The 19,999-nt window shown below is 34.7% G+C and overlaps 1 protein-coding gene across 1 annotated transcript; it reads right to left on the reverse strand.

The window, feature by feature from the left end:
* Nucleotides 1-239: 239 nt before the first annotated feature.
* On the reverse strand, nucleotides 240-19,750 carry LOC126670312 (uncharacterized). Its single transcript, XM_050364013.2, has 32 exons — nucleotides 19,400-19,750; nucleotides 19,232-19,302; nucleotides 18,240-18,362; nucleotides 17,633-17,790; nucleotides 16,412-16,456; nucleotides 16,040-16,118; nucleotides 15,866-15,939; nucleotides 15,610-15,716; nucleotides 14,890-15,072; nucleotides 14,229-14,429; nucleotides 13,853-14,066; nucleotides 13,691-13,765; nucleotides 13,252-13,598; nucleotides 12,924-13,110; nucleotides 12,569-12,821; nucleotides 12,148-12,487; nucleotides 11,452-11,632; nucleotides 11,173-11,313; nucleotides 10,796-11,057; nucleotides 10,088-10,549; nucleotides 8,813-9,273; nucleotides 7,794-7,930; nucleotides 7,527-7,708; nucleotides 7,042-7,434; nucleotides 6,708-6,833; nucleotides 6,390-6,455; nucleotides 4,461-6,277; nucleotides 4,099-4,378; nucleotides 2,548-2,778; nucleotides 1,781-2,296; nucleotides 1,505-1,637; nucleotides 240-789 (listed from the first exon to the last, which is right to left on the reverse strand). The coding sequence occupies exons 2-32, from the start codon at nucleotides 19,298-19,300 to the stop codon at nucleotides 533-535; spliced, it is 8,100 nt and encodes a 2,699-aa protein (XP_050219970.1). The 5' UTR covers nucleotides 19,301-19,302; nucleotides 19,400-19,750; the 3' UTR covers nucleotides 240-532.
* Nucleotides 19,751-19,999: the final 249 nt, after the last annotated feature.

Here is a 19,999-nt window from a genome sequence, read left to right on the forward strand (position 1 = left end):
TTTGAAACTTGAAGTGCAAGTTTATTTTAAAATTCAAGCTCAAATGCGATAAAACAATTGAGATTTAAATTCTGCTCAATTTAATTATTTATTTAAAAACTAAACGAGTATTTTGACTTTTAAACTCAGTTTCAACAATTGAAAATAGTCCAATCTCGAATTCAATGTTGGTACGTTTCAAATCAATATTGAATAGTTTATGAATGAGTTACACCCCCCAAAAATGCCCAAATATATGCTTCATCGTAACGTCCTATATTGACAAAATGGATCATTGATACCCTAACATGAATTGCGCATATGAAATAACCAACAATTTTACCTCAGAGTTCGAAAAAAAAATAACTCAACTATTAGCAAGAACATGTTAGTAACTACAATTTCTTCAAAACTTTTGAAGCTATTATACAAGGGTCAGCTAAATAATTAAGTCGATAGCACATTGAGGAAGCCATTGCAGGATAAGCCGGATGTTGTTCTTGCCACCTATCCATGGAACTGAAAAACCAGCACAATGCCATTTTTCAAATTCCTAATGCTTCCATCTTCCCATTTTCATTGTTGTCATCTTCCTTTTCTTGTGGGCACGGTGTTTTGATGCAAGTCGTAGCTTCCGCTTGGCATTCCGCATGGGGTTAACGACAGCCATGACTTTTTCATCTTTCTTCCTCTTGTCTCTCTTCACCTTAATAATCTTTCGTATCTCGCTATAAACTTGCACAAAATTTTGAATGCCTAAACTGTTCCGCATACTTTCGCAAACCTCTTGAGCTAGTTGCTTTATATCATCTGCAAAAAAATGTCAATCAGTTCATGTTAGCAGTCAATTGTATACAGAGAGTTGAGTTTTAACTTGATAAGTTCAAGTAGAAACAATAATGATAGTACCCGAACTAATGAATGAGCTATAGCTCAAATAGTATGTGCACTAGACAGATTTCTGCTAAGGTCAAAAATTTCCCCTCGCTGATGATAAAAAATTAATGATAGTATCTGAAACATCAGCCTAAACTTTTATAATAGTGCATCCACTTGATGCCTGTTGGGCTAAATTGCATTTGCATAGCTTGGATAAGAAAGCCTTACTTAGGTGCAACAAAAGAACCAAAACAAGTAAATGTACCAAGCCGATAAATTCAGTTCAGTTAGGTTTGAGATTCAGATTGTAAAAAAATGGGTTTTCAGTTTGATAAAACTTAAATTCACTTTTGGAACGAAGTACAAAACGAAAAAGCCCAACTGGGCTGATTGGGTTTCGCAATATTTGATAGCCTTGTATTTCAATTTGATTTGATTTATAAAATTAAATTTCAGTTTAGTTTATTTGGTTTGGTTTGGTTTGAACCAAATGCACACACCTACTAACATGCATACAAACAATTTCAAAAGGCCGCATGGTAACAATTTATAGTAGAGATATTACATGTCAATACATAAAAGGCAACTGATTCATCTACGTGAAAAGAAAACGGAAACAACACAACAGAAGGAATAACAAACTGACCAGGGATGACTTTGCCAGCAAATCCTTCACATACTTTATACAACGGCAGCAACATGTCAAATGTATAAGGCTGTAACTCATCCTGGCTTATTTGCAAGGAGATCTTTCTGAAACTATTGAAAACGATTCTCATCTGCACGCAGATATTCAAACGTTTTATGACTAACCATATAAGCTAGAAAAAAAAAATCACTGCATTTTTGAAGCCATAACATGAAACCGATAGAAAGAACATCCACAAAATTATTAATCAGATGCAACAGCACTCTAACTAACCTGTAAAGCCTCCATTTGAAGAGCTATTTTCCCCATCTCTTTAATTAGATTTGAGACGAGAAGATGTTGAAGATTCTCAGGCTGCTCTTGATCACGTATGCCAGAGATAACATTTAAAAACGCACCTTTTCCTTTTCTTGATTCGAGCATTTGAAAAGCTTTAAAAAAAAGGCTCTGTTCATGCGATCCAAGACTGGACCAGAACAAATGTGGATCTGGACAGTTTACTTTTCCCATCAACAAATGGATAGAACAAACTGAGAAAACGAGATTCTGTGTTATCAGGTTTTCAGCAGCATCATCAATAACTTGTATTCTCAACTGACAGCAGAGAGAAGCAGCTACTGTAAAAAGCCTATGCGGTTTCATAAGAAGAAAATGTTCCAACGAATTTTCATGATTTTCCTTGCTGGCCTCAGTTGCAGTTGAAAAGTAAAAAGCCACAAGGCGACTTGAAATGTTCCGCAACCATGGATGTGGGTGCAAAAGAACCTTGCTTACTGCGTCCCATATATCCTAACATAAGAGAAAAAAACAAAAAAAGGAAAGAATGATAAGTACAAAGATAGAGAAGGAAGGGAGTGGAGAAACACCCACAATCATTGCCATAAGAGATAATCTGTCTCTATATCTTCCAATTTTCTACGGGTGTGTTTAAATTTATAAATATCTTTAAAATATGTGATAAATAAGCTCTTGATTGTGGAAGGTATGTAACTGAATACAAATTTATGTCATACTTCTAGTAAAAACTCGACCACCCATACCTCCATATCCTTTTTGAGGCTAAGATCTTGAAACTGATGCAGAATCTTCTCCACCAAAACTAATGAATAATATGCTTCTTTCCAGAGAGGAACTTCATCAGAAGAATCTTGATATGTCCTATCAGAAACAACAAGAGCCGCAGCCTGTAAAATAGTTCTACTGACCGGCAATATGCTGCTGATATGCTTTTGAAAGCTTTTAGTCATGGCCTCAACCAGTAATCCCATGGCCTGTATGGACAAAATTGGAGGTCTCTAGATAATCAAACATAAGGTGACAAACAATCCAAAAAGAAGTCCAAATATCAAATAGCCTCATCACACCTAAAACTACAATGCCATAGCTCAGGGAAGATGAAAATAATTATGAAAGAGAAGAATAATGCTAAAACACTAAACATTACGTCCTATTAGTTAATTGTATTTTAAGTAGTTCTTGAACTTTAAATTCTTCTAGCTGGGACTAATCAATTGTAAAGATCAGCACCCAAATGATAAAGATGTATTCTTTTGTTCATCTTTCCTCAAAGACAATTAAGCCTCAAGATGAATTATAAGCAACGAGTTGCAAGGAAATTTCCTTCAGTTATTTTCCTCTTTCTGAATTTTATGTCATTTACATCCGTTCATTACTTCAATTTCAATAAACGTGTTCTTCGACTTGGAGCTCAAATTTAACCCAAATTAAATGACTTTGCCTATCATGTTGTTTCGTTTCACATTTGAATAAGAAAAAGGATGTACATTGTCATCTGGACGTGAAGAAGGACAGATAAAGATGGGAAGACAAAGTGAAACTAATGATTTATGTTCAATTATTTGTAGATTACACTCAATATTTATGCATAAATTGAGATGCATTTGATCAATGTCGGGAGTCTTTCTTGGTTTGCATTTGTTCAAAGAGTCCATGATTTCTGGTTGCAAACTCATAGTATTCCGTCAAAAAATTAAATATCATGCCATTAGTTGTTTTTTAAACTTTCTTTATTTCTGTTAAGTACATAAATATTTAGTTCACAAATATAAGTATGGGAACTACTTAAAATACAATTGAACATATACGGATCCAATGCCAAAAAGTGGAAAATTCAAGGCCAAAGAGAAAGCACTTTGCCTACTTTCTACTTGACATTGCATCCTTTGAGCAAATGCATCCTTCCAAATATGATTTGTATATTAGAACCTCATGTTCTCATATGCAATCAAACACTGCACTGCACCAAATTGATAAATACAGTTTGTGCATGCTTATCCAGATATGTTTTAGGAAATTTGATTATAATTTGCTCATCCACAAAGCCAACTCAATGCTTTGTGCTTTATTTTCATAACTTTCGGGTAAACAGACCATGACTGTTAGATATGAGAGCCAGCTGAGACATATTGTCCCACAATACTTAAATTCTTCTTCTTATATAGTAGACCCTATTTTTTCCATTTGTAGAATGTGTAGCATTTTACCCTCCTCGTCCTTGAAACCAGACCAGAATATGCAAGTTATATGGTACACTTACAACACTAATAAATCATGTGTTTAAGAAATTTTACCTGAGCACCTATGCTCTGCAATTTCCGCTTCTCATCTACATACCAAGATAGACTAACATCAAGCATGAAATCCAGTAGATGGGGACTCACTCGTCCAATCAGAAGCTTTATAACTGTGCCAGTCATAGCACGAACTTTATTATCACTGTCATTCACCAAACATTGCACCAAATGGATAAATATTGTTTGTGAATGCTTATCCAGAAAGTTTTTGGGAAATTTGATAATAATTGCATGGAGCATTTCAAGCACTGCTTCTCTTCCAGTTGAATGCTCATAACTGCATAGCAATTCAGTGCATTAGGTGTAGACAGAGAGAGAAAATCGAGATGAAAAAAGAAGTGTTAAACTAGTACACATACCTTAAGTTCTTGAGCAGAAAATCTAAATGTTGCTGTAAATATGTTCCTGAAAGATGATAATCAAGCAAGAATTGCAATGAAATTTGACTGCATTTCTTACGAATTACATCCACTTGACTTCTAACCATTAATTCTCCAACCCGAATCATAAGGTCATATATCTCAGGAACAACCAGTTTGCGACTAACAACTGCTTTTAAAAGTGAGAGGGCAACAGGAGAAGGGTTGCTCTCAAGGTCAACAAAAAGAGGAAACTGAATTAATAAATATAGTTGATCAGAGGAAAAGGTAATTTTAGTACTTCGCAGGAGCACAGTTAACAATTTTAGACATGATTGCATCAGAGAATTGTTGGCGTTAGCAGAACTCTGGGCAATATCCAACAATGTAACCTTTATCTTATCAGCTTGTGAAGCAAGTGATGGCAGAGGTAGCCTTAGCAACGGAGTAAGGCATCTGAAGGAAGTAGATATAATATCTTCATACCTAGAACTCAAACAGTTGCCAAGCAGTTTAACAAAAGGATCCAACGCCGAGAGAAGTTCTTCATTTTCTTTATCCAATTTGACAGTCTTCATTCGATTATGAAATAACCCAAGAGCAAAAACAGTAACCAGACTTGCGCACCCAGATTTAGTTCCAACAACTTGGGCTGAAGAAACGGTTTTCTTACGCACATCATGTCTAGTGTTAGGCGTCAACTCTGTACCAGAAGAATCTTGCTGGCCATTCTCTGCTTTGAGTCCATCTTCAACAAAACCATATATAAAAATAAATAGATCTGTCTGATCAACAGATGGATTACATTCAATACCAGCTGCTATGTGATTTAACATACTTTCTAATTTGGTTTTCACTTTTGGCGTCAGATGCTTCTCCATATGAGCTTTAACTGGTAAAAGAAGTTTCAAGCTATGAGTTTTGAATGTTATGCTTTGGGCAATTATTTTCAGGGTTTCAAATGACTTCAGCTTCCTAGTTTCTTTCATTTTAGAAGCTATCTTATCCACTTCTTTCTCCTCAGCAACATCTCCAAGAATATCGTTCTCGACTACAAAAAGGAGATCTTCCAAACAGTAATCCAATTTCCCGCAAATGGGATTTGAAAGGAATTTTGACAAGATAAAATTTAATGTATACCCCAATACATGGAGTTCATACCCTCGTTTCAAGGTAGCTCGCAAAACCCCAACTACAAACTTCAAGTATTCCAGTCCAAGCTCCTTTAAACAAGCAGCCAAAGCAAGCCTAGCTTCATCACGGATGCTTTCCATCCGATTTTTTAAATGGTTTGCAATTCGATGCATGATACTCGGAAGTTGTGCGTCCATTATGTCTCCAGGAAGTAACTTCAACACTTTCAGTACAGCCACATTAACATTAACATTAACATTAACCTTATCAAAGTGATTATCCAGCAGCTTCTTCATCATTGGCAGCAAAGTTTTATGAAGGCATGTCTGTATCTCAGCAGCTATAGTAGAATTACTACTATGCTTGCATCCTGTCCCTGTGCTGTCATTCCCCAGAGTGTTCTCCAAGGAATCTACATCTCCTTGACTGGAACAACTCTGTGCAAAATGGAACTTATCCAACAAAGAGCAAACTAGCCGTACTAAGACCTTCTGCTTGTCCTGATTCATCTTCATCTCATGGAAGGATCTAAGTAATAATGCATAATACGACTTCCACTTCATTAAAGAGGCAATTGAGGAAAGAGCTTCAATGCAAGCACTTTTAATGTATTCTCCCTTTCCACCTTGTACATCTAAGAGCATTTTGAAAAAGAATGGAACGAACACTTTATGCATGAGGCCCTGGAGATTAATGATAGTTTTGTGAGTTTGAGTTGCATTATAAAGTAAATTAAAATATATTATTGAAGTAACAGCATAAAGAGGAGTAGAATGATAGCTAAAATATAATTACCTCTGACATGTTACTTTTATTGATAACATTACTAAAGCGTGCAAGTGCCTTTGCCCTCCTATGCTTCTGCAAACACAAAATATGCAGGAAGACTCGCAACAGTAAACAGAAGTACGTTGACATGCATAATACCAATGATATAGAAGTGCGTTGGCATGCATAATAACTATGACAAACAACTAGCAATTGACGGCCAAAATAATCTCCCATAGTATTATTAGAACAAAAAGAGCAACTCTGGCAGTGACAACACTTGCCATCTTACATCATAATATACATATGCATGAAAAGCTAGAAAAATCAGGCACAAAACTTTACCTGCAAATGAATAATATTGTAGAAAAAATCTTGCTCGGCGTCTGTAGAACATAGTGCTTTTAAGGAATTGAGATTTTCCATTTCTGGGAGTTTTAACACCATATCTCGTAGTAATTCAATCCATTCCTGAAATCACGTACAATCAACTATAAGCATAAAGAACATGACAGCTCCATGAAGTTTTTCCTGTAAGATTTATCCATTTTTATTTACTACACTTGTTTGCATTTTAAAAAATCGTTAAAACACAAATTATTGGTGACTAATGCATTTAGAACAATTATCTTAACCAGCTATCCAAAACTAAATAATTCACATAGTACTGTGTCGATACCTTCCTTGATGAACTTCCTTCCTTCAGAGCACTCCCCGTGTGCTTCAAAAGAAACTTATTAATCATGCGCTGAATGCATGCTTTTGTCCAAGTATTTTTGCCATCTGCTGTAATCACTGGATTTGGTACAGATTCACTCCTAAACTCTCCACCAAGTACCGAGGCCGAAAATTCAACAAAAGAAAGCAATGACCTATAAGCACTCTGCCTTAGAATTAACTCATCTGACGACATATCATACACGCAATGTGACAAGACAGCTAATGCATGTTCTTCTTGGACAGAATAGAATAACCCAGCATCAATCTTTTCATAAGCATTGACTATGGTGTCATAATCGAGGCCCCCCATTTCTATTGCAGAAGTTGCATTCAATTCATGAAGAAGTTTCGCCTGCATCAAAACCAACATCGATGAAAATTGTCTTCTGCTTAAATTCAGAAATTGAATAACAAAAAGTAGCACCCGTGTAGAGAATGTAATACCACAAAAAGTACAGATGGATCAGTTTTAGCAAGGGCATCAAGCAAATCACAAATATTCAACCGCATATCCAATTCAGCAGAAATAAGTAGTGGAGAGATAGCATTAAGAGTTTTATGAGAGCTTTCATTTCCTAGGAGTGGTATAATGTCTCGAATGATTTGCAAGCACTCAACACATACACCTGTAAAGAAAATTGATATATGTCAGATCTCAAGGTGGAAGTTAAACAATACAAAACCCAAACCAAAGAAAGAATATGCTCTCACCGGGATCTTTAGATCTTTTTGCCAACAATGAAAGCAAGATATCCAGAAATCTCTCTGACTGCAATTTATCTTGTATATACTTTGACAACAATTTGAATATTCTAACATGCGTCTCCTCGGGATATTTGCCAAATTTCCTGGTACAACAGACGTAATAGAGAGCTTACTAAATTAAGCTCATTTAAAATGCAAAAGTTACAACCATGCTATCAGTAAGTACCATAAACACCCACTCAAAACTTCAACAGCAAGCAGCTGCATATATAAAAATCCAATGTCCAACCTACTGCTAAGGCTTATCTATGTTGTGTGATTAAATCCCAAGTCGGCAAGAAGGCGGAGGAGGGTTGTCTCGTAAAGAAAAGCAAGAGCCATAGCCGAAAGCAACAAAAAAACTATGAACATATGGGAATGTGCTGATATACTGTCTGAAGGAACATTTTCTATTGCTCTTGTCTCTACTAAGAAACTTTTCCCCTCAAAAGCATATTATCATATTTGGAACAAATCTACCACTCCACTTATAATCTTATCTCTACTTATAAACTATTCCAAAATATTCAAAAGGATCATTAAAAGGGGAAACTGTAATCAACTATATATGGGCCCACAGTGAATAGTTTTGAGAAACTAAATGAGAAAAGAAAAGCAAAATGTGCACTTCCTTTGTTACACAATCAACTCTTGTATGAGCTATAAAGAGGAAAGAAATTAAATGGAGTTTCGCGATCAGAAAAATCACACAAGTGGTATTAATTTCCGCCAATGCATTTGCCTATTCCACCAAAGACCATATTTCTTCCTGATCTCCTCTAATTCAGGATCCTATAACTACCGCTATAACCTATTCTAGCAGAATCCAAAACATAGGTGAAGAATAGAACTCATTATTCCCCGATAGAATGTAGAAACAAGAGAATAGACCTTTAGTATTGCGGAGTGCCAAAAGATTGAGTCACTTTTTATTTTGAATAAAGTGTACACTTCAAACAAATAATAGAACTAGAGAAGCTTAATACCTTTTGGTTGCTCCATCACCCTGAAAGAGAGAGTGCAAGCTGCTGATAAGTTCGTCAAGGTTTGGGAGTATAACTCTTCTCACAATATTGTTCTCACCCGAGTCTTCATCGAGATTCAGCAGATTCTCAATGAATTTAAGAACACAAGACATAATAGCCTCGGATGCAGTGGCGACACTTAAAATGGAGAAAATATCAGAAATCAGATTATATTCCCTAGACAATAGTGAGACAAGGTGGTGACTGCTACTCATAGCCAAAAAGCATGACAATAGTGAACTTGGTTTCTCACTACTAGCACCCTCCTGCTTGAAACTGTCAACTAAAGGTTTTACTGATACAAAGAACATATCCCAGAAATCACAACCAAAATCATGATCATCATACTGGCTGAGAACAGAGGAAACAACTTTCAGGCACAAAGACCGCAAATCCTTCAACTGCTTCAGAGATGTACTGGTCTGAAAAAGAAAAAAGAACACGTCAAAAGTCAAAGTTGATGCAAACAACAAGAAGATTATTTTTTTCAACTGAGCAGCATATAATCCAATTGCACAAATAATTAGTAGTCAGCACATTTACTAAAATATAGTACAAGACTACAAGACAATATTGTTGGTTGCGAGTCAGCACTAAAAATTAAAATTTGGTATTGACAAGATTCAGTATTTGCTTAACTTAGCGATTCAATTCAACAAAGAGAATCACAATGTGCATAGATCATAGCCAAATCACGTAATCTGTTAGTGAATCAGGAAAATCGATGTGTATTTATCCCTTCCATCAAATTCTTCAATATCAAAAATAATGTCCAGATGGATCTAAATACCCCAATTTAACTTCAACTTAAAAATTGCTGAACCAATTTCCAAGCAGTGTTCTTTCAAATTATTGTTCAAAGAGCAAAAGAATTCAGCTAATCTAACCAAAAAGAGCCAATTCCTTAATAGCGCAAGCCCTTATTCTAATTTTAGCAGTTCCTTTACAAAAAATATAGGCTTAATTTTTTTTTACTACAAATGAATATAGGCTCAATGTATGATGTACCTTTCAATGTTATTGTAATAAATTGGCCATAAGAGCTTCAAATTTCTCAAAAACATTACAGGTTTGATGCATTGAGTTTACAATGAATGACTACATATATTATAATTAATTGATTTTGAGAATTTGTATCAAATCTGACAATTAATTCTTGATTCATATTATATGGATTTCAATGCTCGATTCAAATCTCAATTTGGTAAATTTAATTTAAGCAGAATTTAATGTTACCTGGGAGTTATTTACTGCAGCTCTGTCATCTTTATGCAATACACCGTTGACACTAGGATGACTTTCAGGTACAAAAGATCTAGTGCTCTTTGCTTCATGAAGACTTGACGTGCAGCTTCCAAGCACTCGAACTACACATCCCATTAACAAATCCAGGAAAGGTCTGATATGTGATTCATCAAAAACTGCAAGAATATCTTCAATAACATGCAGAAACCCATATCTCTTCTTCCAAGACAGAGCCATAATATTCTCCATGGTGAAATACTTCAAGATATTAAATGGTTGAAGTTCAACACTAGACTTTCCAGGTAAGATCCAAAACAAATCCATAGTATCATTAGCTTCCTTTGATATAATGCTCAAGGGCTTTATTAACAATGCAAAGAAAAGAGTAATCTCTTTAACATCAAGTTCAGCTATGAATCGAAGAACTGCCTTCCGGTTATGTGCGCTTGTATGCTGACAAAAGAATTGAGTGACATTCAGGTACATATAAGATGACTGAGAAATTTATAAATACACATAAACTAATGAATCAATTCCTTTGAGTTACCATTCTGCAAAAAACATTACAAAAATCTAATTTTTTTTTAAGCACATTTGTCCTCTTAAGCAGTTCTTTCTTCAAAGTGAGAGAAAGGTAGGAGTAACAGAATCAGTGCAGCAAAAGAAATCTGAAAAAAAATAAATTTAGGGCATGCATACCTTTCGGGATGCAAGTGTCTTTGGTTTCCTCACTTTTGGTATTAGAATAAATATAATAAGAGGCAAGAGATCAGCTCTGTGGCTCTCTTCAATTACAGGAGAAACTCTGCTTAAACTCCATGTAGTCAATTCTTCTCTCAAATTTTTTGAACTGATCAAGTTTCTCAGATGCTGCTCATATGGAAGCAGAAAGTCATCTTTCCAGGTTAAGAGGCAATCAAGAACCTTCGACTGTATGTCAGCATCATTTTCATCCATAAGCCTGAATTTAAAAAAGAAAACAAATCAGGGACTGGTCTTTGTAGATGTGCAGCCATTCACAAAATTAAATAAAAAAAAGGTAAAGTCATACTAGAATATCCCAAAAATATTCCAACCTTAAAAGCAGAACATCTTTTAAGAACTGAGTCCGATAGAAGGCCATAGGGTTCCGCATAAGTCTAAACAAGTTTAACCATTCTTTGAGAATGCCCCTCCATTCCTTGCCTTTGCAAGAATCTGAGTTAAATGACCCCACACTGCAATCCAAATTTTAAAAGTAAATCAGCAGTAGAACATGAGGTAAATCTTTCACAAAATGAGGTTTGCACACACATAAATATGCAAGGAGGGGGAAGAAAACAGATATCAGCAAGAAAATCCCAAGAAGAATCTACCTGAGAAGATTATTACTGTCATAGCCCAAAAACTTCAAGAAAAGTGGGACAATTTGTCTTGAATGAGACTCAGCAATAGAAGGAATTTTTTGTAAAGTCTGCAACAGTGAGGAAAGAACTGTTGCGTGTGGTGTGCTATCAGATCCAGGAACATCAAACGAATTAAACCGTTCGATCAATTCTGAACATCAAAACCCATGTAGAGTTAGAAGTGTATATAAAAATTAAAACAGTCTTCCTTTCTTTTTTCAATCACAAAGCAAAAGAAGCCAGACCCAAAAAAAAAAAAACAGGTATCAAAAACAAGAAATTCTTAAGTAGACTAAGTGCACCACGTCATCGTAGACTAAACCTATCACATTATGACACATCATTAAAATAGTGGCACTATCGTAATATTACTATTCAAAGGTGTAAAAAAGTAATAAACAAAATTACGATAATGCCATTATTTTAATGACGTGTCAGAATGTGATAGGCTAGTCCACGGATGACTTAGTAGACTAAGTCTACCTAAGAATCTCTCATCAAAAACCTACACATCCTAATCTGCTGGCACACAACTCTATAGAGATTCAACTCCATAAGGTAACATATAAAGCTGACCAGCTAAACACCTTAACCTAAGATGTCATATGACATCAAAGAAAGTAGGCCACCATCTATAATCTTCAATAAGAAAAAATTATCACTTACCAGTAGACTTGAAATGAACTTTATTACTTTCTGCGTCAAGGGTATCATGTGATGACTGAAATACACATAAACACTTCTCAATATGATTAGTAAATTTCTCCCACACAAGAGTCACATTTTCCCCAATCAGAATTGCAAGACACTCGGATGCCGGATTCCACAAAGAACTGAAACGGTTATGGAAGATGCCTATTATTCCACTCATCAGAACAGGCATATAAGTTTTAGATATCCTCCCAGCAGAGAGGCCTATCTGTATTTTAGAGATCAGTAGGATGACTTTCCTACTTGTAGAAATTGAAAGAGGAATTGCCTCAATTTGGAGGAGGAGCTGCAGGACCTGGTGTTTCAACAAACATTCCAAGTCAAGTTATTAGAAGGACTCAAAAAATTAAAGGGGCGATAACATGGATTTACATACATGAATATTATGAATATTTGCAGAACGAATCTGAGGAACTTCTGTTCTCATTCTCTTCTCGGGAGGCTGATCATTAGCAGACATTTCACATTCTAGGCATTGATAATGACATAAAATTCTTAGGGTTGGAGTCCGGATCCCCTTGTCCGAGTTGCACAAGTTATCGGCAAATATCTCTAAAGCATCAAAAGCCTTATTTCTTTCAAGCTCGGGATGGTATAATTCGCGGTCATCATCTGCATCCAATGTTGACCTATTATTTTAATGGTAGAAAAAGTTAAAATCCTTTCCCAAGCAGAAGTTATGATAAAAAAAGTGGTTAGTCAAATACATTAAGATCAAGAGTTATACTTACCCATATATGGAATCCAAATAGTCAGCAGTAGCAGACAATACATGCAGGGATGATTTGCATGTTTTTGCAAGATGCAGAATTTTAGTCGTCTCTTCAACCCCAGGTTTTTTTCCATACTTGTAATATGAACTTAAAGAAGCTCCTAGCAGGCTTTGCCAAGTACGTTTAGAAACACCAGCAATAATTTCTGAAAGCACACGATATAATTACTAGATTTAAACAAAAGCAATCTGAATAATGGTGCAAGCATATGAAGATTTCACCATGAATGACAACTTGATGTGTAGCATACAAAAAAATATCACAACTGAAGAACAAGTTATCTCACCATCGCTAATCATCAAGAGGCAATCAAGTGCATCTATCAAATCCATAAGCAAAGATGACTTTTCCAAGATACCCATCACATAGGGATAGCAGCAAATAACTCCCCATAGCAGAGCCAGCTTATCTTTGTTAATTACCGTACATGATGGATTACTAAGAGCAATCGCTTTGATCTCAGCCACCCATGAGCAGACTGTTCCCTGTAGAAAATCATGAATTTTTGGAAGTCCTTTGGAAATTCCATCCAAAGAGCTGGAGTCTAAAGCATCTTCTTGCAATCTATGGCAGAAGGACAAAAGCAAGCACAGAACTTCCTCTTGTGAAGTTTCAACTAAATCATTCATTGCACTGAAAATCCAATAGCAAATGTTAAGAAATTGAGTGCAAAAATAAAATAAAAAAGCTTATGTCCAAATCCCTACACTAAAATACAAAGATACCTTAAAATATTAGCTGTGAATGCATTTACTACGCACTGGTCTTTGCCCAGCAGTTCTCTTATAAAAGCCAAACAACTAAAACCCAAAACCACAGAAATGTCAGAGCACAGAAGACCTAAAGATTAAAAAAATTGATACCAAGAAACTAAACTGTTCCAAAACCTTGCGTTCCTTAATGCAAACACTGGAGGCCACTGGGATGAACAGAGAGAAATAGTAGTTGTATCATTCAAATTTTTCAGCCCGTCAAGAATACACAACATCAATTGCAGAACCTTGTCGACCACTTCAGAATTGTCATCAGCCACAACTATGCTAGAAGGCGCAACAAACTTCTGAATCATTGACCTCACTCGTTCAATCATCGGTTGGTACTCTGCTCAAGTTAAAAGCAGTGCAAGTCAGTAATGAAAAGGACTATTACTAACTCCTCTCAAGTTTCTTATGATACCCTTTTTCTCATCGAACAAAAAAAGAGGTATGCAGATGTCAGTCAAACCGCAGTGACACCAAAGTCTCAGAAAATGTTATTACTCACCAGAAACCTTAGCACCATTATGGGTCTGGACAGCTGATATAAGCAGTGATAGAAGGCAGCTTAGATGGCGGTAATCATCATTTGCAGCCTTGTCAATCTTCTGATATAAGCAAGTAAACAACAAATTTAACTCCTTTGCTTCTATATCCTCGCAAAGTCTCTGAAAGGTCGTAGCTACAACTTTAATAACAGTGTCCACACCTGAAAAATTAGAGAGAGAAAATAAAATCTAAAAGAAAACAAACAAACCCTGGAGTGTTCAAGCAACATTAGAGCCTACTAATCATATTGAAGTGCAGTACTAGTATTACAAGTTAGTAAATCGTGCAAGTTCTGAGGCTAAATTACTAATGCTAATACTAAAGGAGTTAAAGTTGAGTGTCCAGTAATTTTCATAGTTAGCGATTCTAATGCGAGAAAATGTAGATTTATAAATCCTTATGTCCCTTAGAAGATAAATTGCTGCAAATCCTAGATTTATGTCTTGCAGATATGATTGAAAAGGGCTTTTCCCCTTGAAGCACATGGAATCAAGAAAATACAGAACCTATACAATAGAGGGCGAAAGTGGGGAAAGAATGATTAAGCAGTCTACATGTGTACAGGTGAGATTCAACTCAAGGGAGTTAAGATAAAACTATATCTGAGATAAGGAACTTGCCTCGGTCGAACTTATTGCCAATACTAAATATAGAACTTTCTGTCAATAGCTGCAAGACTCGATCTGCTCTTGAATGCAACCTTGAAGAGGTTCCTCTCAAAATATGATAAAGCAAGCCACTCACTCCAGTGTCTCGCACAAGTGATGGTTCTTTCACAGCCTCAAACATGATCTTCCTAATGCCTGCAATAAGAGGTATCCCTTGCTCGCTTAGTTAAATAGAAACTCAAATTTGACAATGCAAGACCCAAGAAAAAACTATAAATTTTAAGGGAAACACAGAATTAAAGCCCCAAAAGAAAATACGTAAAGATAAATATTCAATGGCAGTTTTAAAAACTTTATAAATCTTAATTCCAACTGTTTTTCACCTTGCCTCTATGTTTCTTTCTGAGTTATGTGTTATGTGTATGGCTGTATGCTATCTAAACAAAGACAATAAGATAAATTTGGAAAATTCTTTGGCTTAAAAATAAATACTATATGAAAGCAACATTAACAACTTGCCATTAAGACTATGGGTGGCTCAATCCTAAGCCAAAAATTCAGGCGACAAAATTTGATATTTTTTCAATTTTAATCATTTATTTAAGAGGATATAAAACTATAAACTAAAGCGTAAGAATCAGGTAAAAAAAGAATCTAAAAACACAACAATTTCAATGAATTCATATTATTGTGTTTGAAACTGAGGCATAAATTTAAAAAGCATGATGGTACCTTTTTTAAGTTGCTCATCTGGAGCATTTCTCAGTAAAAATGAGGTTGCCACTGCCATAAGTTCTTGTAAATAGCTCTTATTGTAGTATCTCAATTTCGCTGTCACCCTTTACAAAGAATAAAAATGTTAGAGATAATAAAACTATATGATTAAGCTTGAGTGCATACTTAAGCACATGAAAAACATCCTTCACAGATATTTGTAACTTCATTTAATGACACTATCAGGAAATTCAAATTAGAACATTAGACTTACTTAAGCACATGAACAACATCCCTCACAAGATACTTTTGCAAATACATTAAGATATACGCCCATGATGTAAAAATCTGCAATAAGGATGAGCTTACAGTAAATATTATGTTTAAGCTTGAGAGCAAACAAGAATGACATCAACTATCAACAAATTCATGGAAAACATAGATAGACCTGCTCAATAATTTCTGGCTCCCTATCAGCGCCACTTTGAAGAAGCAAGGCAAATGAATCGATAAGCCTAGGCAAAAAGCTGCAACCACATTCAACAAATCAAAATCATTGTCAGAAAACCTTAGCAAGCAAAGCAACACTCAACAACAAACCAAATTTTCCTTGATATTTCCATAACATTATGCTATGCCTTTTGTTTCTTTTTTTATTCAAAAAAAAAAAATTGAAGTAAATGAAGAAACAAATACTTGGATAATGATGTGTAAGCACTAGAATCCAAAAATGCATTGACTAGAAGTTCTAATATACAATTGAGATACTTTGGAAAAAAAGAACTCGGTGACAAAACCACCAGGGACATAAGAAACTCACACAATGAAGTCTTCAAGTAGATCTCTAGATAGAGCTGTTGTTAAGCTGTAGAAATGAAACAACTGCATGAATTGTAGGTGGTACATATTAAAAAAGAAAAGCACATAACAGAAACAAAAAAAATAATTCAAGTCCCGTAGATTAATAGCGGCAGAAGGTACAAAAAAGCCCTCGAGTTTTTCTCAAAAGTACAGATCAGCCCTTTTACTTTATCTGCGCACAATTAAGCCCCGTGTTTTTAAAATTGAACAATTAAACCCTTATTATTTTAAAATCGAACAATAGACCCTTTTAGTTTACTTTTGGGACACTTACCCCCTCAAATTTTTGGTAAATATTTTAAATATTAAAATTATTTTTGAACTTTTTTCCTATATGATTATGAGAGACATGTCAGCCATTAACGAGTGTTTCTAATGATGTTGGATGAAAGGAGTTATTTGTTCTATTTGAAAACAAAGAGGGCTTAATTATACCCTAAAAAAGTAAAAGGGCTGATTTGTACTTTTGTGAAAACTACGAGAATTTATTTGTACCTTTTGCCATTAATAGCTGAAAGTATTAGTATGAAACTTCAGAACTAGAAGACCACAATGAAGCCAAATAAACTATCCTGGCTGAATTTAATCTAATAAAAATATCTAAAGTAGAAAGTCAATATGCCATTCTCAGTAGCACCGACCACATGAAAATTAACATTCTTGTATACTCCTCAAGCCATAAATTTATTGTTCCACTGAGCTAAATAAAAGAAGTTGCTTAGTCAAAGGAAGACTGAAATCCAATTGGAATCATTAGCAACAGAAAGCTTTGAATACTGGCCAAGATCAGTAAAAAAAATTCTTAAATATTCTTTTCTTTCGATGCTAAAACATTTCCATTTGCAGAGAAATTGGTTGAGATCTCTTGTTTGATCATATTTTAGCCTGATGGTTTTGATCATTTCCTTTCCACGACGAAAAATGCATATTCATTCACCAATCCTGAAGCAGATTAAATGTTATGAAAGTTGAAGATAGAAAAATGCCAGTTATCTGCATCAATACTGTTGGAACAATGGCGAGAAATATCTCCACAAAGAAAACACTCCCATCACACTTTATCAATTAAGAAGAAAAGTTGTACTCAATTAATGAAAAAAAGGAGCACATAAAGCATGAACATTAATGTGGATTATCTCAAAGAAAAGGATAAAAATTCAGTATGACATAGTTGGGATACCGGAGAATAGGCTCAATCGACAAACGTGCTTTCACTTGTAATCTGGAAATAAGTTCTGAGAAAATCGATTCTTTGTGTAGCAGCACTAAAGGTAATGTCTGCACTAAGGGTAACATTGTCTCATAGAATGAGATGAAATCCTCAGCTGTATTTAATTCCTGTAATTTTTTAAGCAAAAGAAAATAAGAACAAGGAATAGATAAAAAGGGACATATTCAACAGGTATTGTCGAGACTTACAACCCCATATCATATGCATACCGATGTAATCTAAAGTAGCCATAGAAATAGTGTACAATACATAAGTTAGTACCATTCAAGTATAAATAATATCCTTTTTAAGAAAGCTATATCATACCAAATTAAAACGAAAAACATGAATATTGACCAAAAAAAAGGATCACGTTATTAAATAAAATTATAAAACATATAAAAAGCCCCCATCTGCGCTTCCAAGTAAAAACATGAATGTAGTTAAAAACGACTTAAAATTATAAGATAAAGTTTTTGATTTACTATTTCTGCTGAACCCGTTCAGCTATAATTTTTAAAAAATATTGAATTGACTTCTTGCATCCTAAAAATTAAAGAATCGGAAAAAGACATACCCTCCATTCTATGAGGCAATCCCGAAAAAATGAGGACCCCTCGGATGGCTGAGACTTAATTTTATCAAGGCTTCGATAGACATCAATTTGAATTTCTTCTATTCTACGAGTCACAGACTTGAACTGCAAAAAAAAGATGTGAGAAAAAGAGAGATAATAAAACAGTTCATATAAGGAAGTGCTATTTTCAAAGCAAGATTTATTGGAACGGAGTAAAAGTTCTCATTTGAACAGAAATGTCCCTCCCACTTTTACTTAAAAAGAAGAAGTAAACTTGGATTAAAAGAAAATTAATTTTGTTAAAATATAAAATCTTACTTTATGCTCAAAAATTCTTGCTCTGGAAATTTAAACTCTTCAAACAATTACATTGAAAATAAACTGCATAAATAGAAAGCCAAAACTTTGCATCTCATATCACTAGCTTTTTCTACCTTTAAAACATGGCCGATTATAACTACATCTTGCTCATCAGAAACATTAATTGAATGAAAAACATAAAACGCATATATATGTTGCTAATTACTCCCTTCGTCCACAATTGATAGGCTTATTTGACTTAAACATATTAAAATTTCAGTTTTTTTAGTTAAACTTATTCTAATTGCCTATAATATCGTTTGTAAATAATTAATTCCTTCACCATATCAGTGCATATTTACTTTTATTAAATAATGATTCAAAATAACTCATAAAATGCATATAAAACTACTATATTAAGATTATCAAAATAATTAAGCTAAAATCAATTTAATTCAGTAGACTAAAACTAATTCAATTAAGGATACTTCCAATATTTATCCAGTTAACCGGCTTATAAAAATGAAAACAAGTAGCATATAATTTGAAACAACCAAAATGGAAATCGGAACCTATCGATTTTGGACGGTGATATATTAAAGTTATAATTCAAATTAAAGCACATGTCTAACTTAGATTCGAGCCCTAATTCATTCATAAACTGCAATTACAGGTACTTGAAAAAAACTTACCACAAAGCGCCGGCCGCCGGGAGATTTGTTGAGCGACTTGACGGCGTTAGCATGAGACGACGTCGCCATAGCTAACAAAAAGGCAATTAACGTGATAAATTTGATGCTGTTGAAATTGAAATGGAGATTGAATTTTATAGCTGAAAGTTGAGAGGGTTTAATTAAAACCTGCAAAATCTTCTAAAACCCTTCTCTAAAAGCTGAGCACCGGTGAAGTAACCAAAAGTTAAAAGCCAATCGGTTTTTTCTATATTATTAATCGAACCGACCAATTTATAAAAACAAATTATATCAGAGTTATAATATTATGGTTCGGTTCGGTTCGATTTTAATTTCACAATAAACTGGTTTAATAGAGCACATCAGCAAGGCAGCGGCGGAAGGCGGAAGAGAGGCGGCGGCAGGCGGAAGAGATGGATGAAACCAAATGAAAACAAATAATGGAACACTGTAATAAATTAATGAAAGAAAAATAAAAGAGACGGGGAGGAGGGTCGTTCACAGTGACTTTTGCTTTAGTTTAGGGTTCCCAATATGTAGATATTTGGCTTAATTTCTTAAAAAAACCCCACCTTGCATTTTTTTTTCGTTTATACCCTGACCTTGTAAAAACACCATTTGTACCCAATTTTGAGTTTTTATGTTTCATCCCTACCCAAAGCATTAAATTGTACTCTTTTCATTTGAAAAAAAGTTTAAAACAATCCTTCATTTTTAACTTATATACGAATTAGATATTAATGTTATTAATAGTATAAAAATACCATC

This window comes from Mercurialis annua, linkage group LG2 (genome assembly GCF_937616625.2).
Source record: "Mercurialis annua linkage group LG2, ddMerAnnu1.2, whole genome shotgun sequence".
NCBI classification, from domain to species: domain Eukaryota; kingdom Viridiplantae; phylum Streptophyta; class Magnoliopsida; order Malpighiales; family Euphorbiaceae; genus Mercurialis; species Mercurialis annua.